Below are 2,728 nucleotides of genomic sequence, written 5' to 3'. Positions count from 1 at the left end.
AAAGGAGGGGGGGGGGGGGGGGGGGGGGAGGAAGGGAGGGACACTAGCTTTTTTTGGGGAGTGTGCTCACTGTTCACCCCCTAGATACGCCACAGAATACAACCAGGAACACAAAGATGTCCATGGTTAGTGGACACATAGTGTTTACAGTACCATCAATTTTACCATCTTGCTCCCAACACGATTAATAGCATTATTATTATATAATTAATGCTTGCGGTACACCACGTAGATAGTTCTGAAAAGAACTGTTGTTGTTGGTTGAGAATATCTCGACGTTTCGGTTGACTTGCTTCAATTGTCTTCAGGAGAATAATATCTGCAGAGATCTCAAACAGGGAAATACTTATATGTTTGAGTGATGAGACTTGCTGCTGATTGGTTGAAAACTAAACAAAGGCTGAGCCTACCAGTGAAAAGCTATACAAAAGCTAAAATTCACGGTCTGAATAGAAGGGCGGGGCGTGGCTAGAAAGCCAAGACAGCGGCATTGTTCTAGCTGGGGGAAGGAAAGCCAAAAAACAATGGCATAGTTTCCAGTGTAGAGGGAAAGATTTTGCGGGAAAAATTATTATTATTATTATTACTATTACTACTATATTACCTCTGCTTAAGCACACCCTGGAATCCCTCTTCCTCATTGACGTATTCAACTATTCCAACATCTGCTTCTCGGAGACCAACAAGATTTCCTTCACTCTCATTATTTTCCTCTGCACTTAGGGACTCTTTATATTGAATTAAAAAATTTTTTAAATTGTCATTAAATACTACTGGCTTTTACAAAAAACAAAATCAAAGATTGGCTTTAAATTAGGCACAAACTGCCTTCTGAATGCTGTCCATTTCAAAAACCATAATTTTTGTTGTGAAAGGACATTTTTCTTCCAAAATCAGACCAAATTCTTGATCTAGTACTGTATATACTTGCATATAAGAAGAGGCTTAAAATAGCAAATTACAATCGAAAAACAGGGAACATGACATACAAATTTTAGATTTCTTAAATCATGTTCGTCTTATGTGCGGGTCATTCGTAGCACACAAATGTAATGAAGTTATTAAATGTTAGTATGAATAAACGCAATTTTAAATACGGGGAAATAAGCTTTTGATAAACATTGAAAAACTCATAATATGGTATTATTTGGAAGACTAGATGGACATTTGGCTCTGCTTTTAGCCAGCAGAACGCAGTATCAAGACCATAAGGTGCAGAAAAAAAGTAGGAATCCCGACGATGAAACAGGGTCGTCTTATAAACCCGACATACAAAAATCATCCAAAAATATTCTCAAACTCGGGGGTCGTTTTATATGCGGGCCGCCTTTTACGCAAGTATAAACGGTAGCTTATAGTAGAGGAAGTATGGTATATTTAATACCTATATCACCAAAAGGATTCCAGAGGTTTTTGATAGCAAAAAATCTATGTGATGTAGTTTTACTTTACTGCAAAATCTCAGCATTCATTCAAAAATACAAATATGTAAATGTGCATTTTTTTTACATTGCTTCTCAAACTATGGATTGTGACCCAAATTTGGGTTGCAAAAATTGTTGATCATTCAGGAAAAATTCAACACAATAATTTGGAAACCTTACCTTCCTTTATGGTGACAAGATCCGAATCATGAAATTTCTCGATTGATCCCGATTCCTCAGTGGTTTCCTCTTGCAGTCGTATTCTCTTGGGTGACCCACTATCTTCATTTTCATTGTCTCGTTTCAGGTTTGGATTCTCATCCATGATGTTTAATATTTAATCTAAGTGAAAATATAAGAGATGGTTTAGATTATGCTTTACATTAACAATATTACAACGACCTGAAATGACCTGACTTAGACTAGAGGTAGGCATACAGTACTACCAGTATATGTTACTGATATGATTATTGAGTTGGTATGTGTTGTGTGAGTTTTATTACATTTGTACCAGCAACAGTTTCTTTTCATGCATGAGTAAGCTTGATGTATACAAAAGTACCTAAGGCGAGACTTTTTTTTATTACTTGTTTTACATACTTATTTTTTTAAAGATCATTGGAGGAGGATGGAATAAAAATAAAAATTTGTTTTCTTTCTAGTTTCGCCAAAAACATCCAGACAGAATAGAAAATGAAAACAAAATTTTATTGGTGAATGTGAAATAGGATGGTTAAATGCTTCAAATTTATATAATTAGGAAGAAATATACATATCTTATCTTTGGAGATTTCAAGGCAGTGGAGCGCGTAATAAAAATAAAGAAAAACTTATATTTTTTTCTGAAATTTCCTTTTTTTGTGGCAGCTAATTAGCCAAAGAAAAAATTTTATTTTTATTCGAAATCATCAATATTTGCAATTCGCAGGTTCGCTAAACAAGGTATAAAAAAATTCTCACCTAAATTACAATAAAAATGTATGTTTATGTTTCTCCATATCAAGAAAACCACTCAAGCCACTATTAAAAGTTACAGTAGAAAAAAGGGACAATGTATTATTATTATAATTTTACCATTAAAATTTTTATTCCAATTCAACATTATATGTACGTATATTATTGTACATTTGTTTCCTGAGACAAAGCAAGGTAATTTAACAAAAGGACGCACATCTCGGGACATCAAAGGTTATAACTCTGGCATCGACATTCTAGGCGCACGTGCGTCCCTACATGCTGAACGTCACAAAAACCATAGCAACCAGACCATAAACCGTCAGCGTACGTGACGAATTACCCACGCG

At 34.9% G+C, this 2,728-nt stretch overlaps 1 protein-coding gene across 1 annotated transcript in view; it reads right to left on the bottom strand.

Moving 5' to 3' along the window:
* The window catches only part of LOC117115039 (pseudouridylate synthase 7 homolog), a gene marked incomplete in the record, with an annotated part of 54,801 nt that overhangs the window by 49,930 nt on the left and 2,143 nt on the right, over positions 1–2,728 (bottom strand). The window contains 2 exon segments of the mRNA XM_033258686.1: positions 605–728; positions 1,605–1,766. Of these exon segments, the coding sequence (XP_033114577.1) occupies positions 605–728; positions 1,605–1,749 (269 nt within the window).

This window comes from Anneissia japonica, unplaced genomic scaffold, assembly GCF_011630105.1.
Source record: "Anneissia japonica isolate Jap-2015-1 unplaced genomic scaffold, ASM1163010v1 scaffold24_len2511860_cov200, whole genome shotgun sequence".
Taxonomy (NCBI): Eukaryota; Metazoa; Echinodermata; class Crinoidea; order Comatulida; family Comatulidae; genus Anneissia; species Anneissia japonica.
This window is presented reverse-complemented; position numbering and strand designations above follow the sequence as displayed.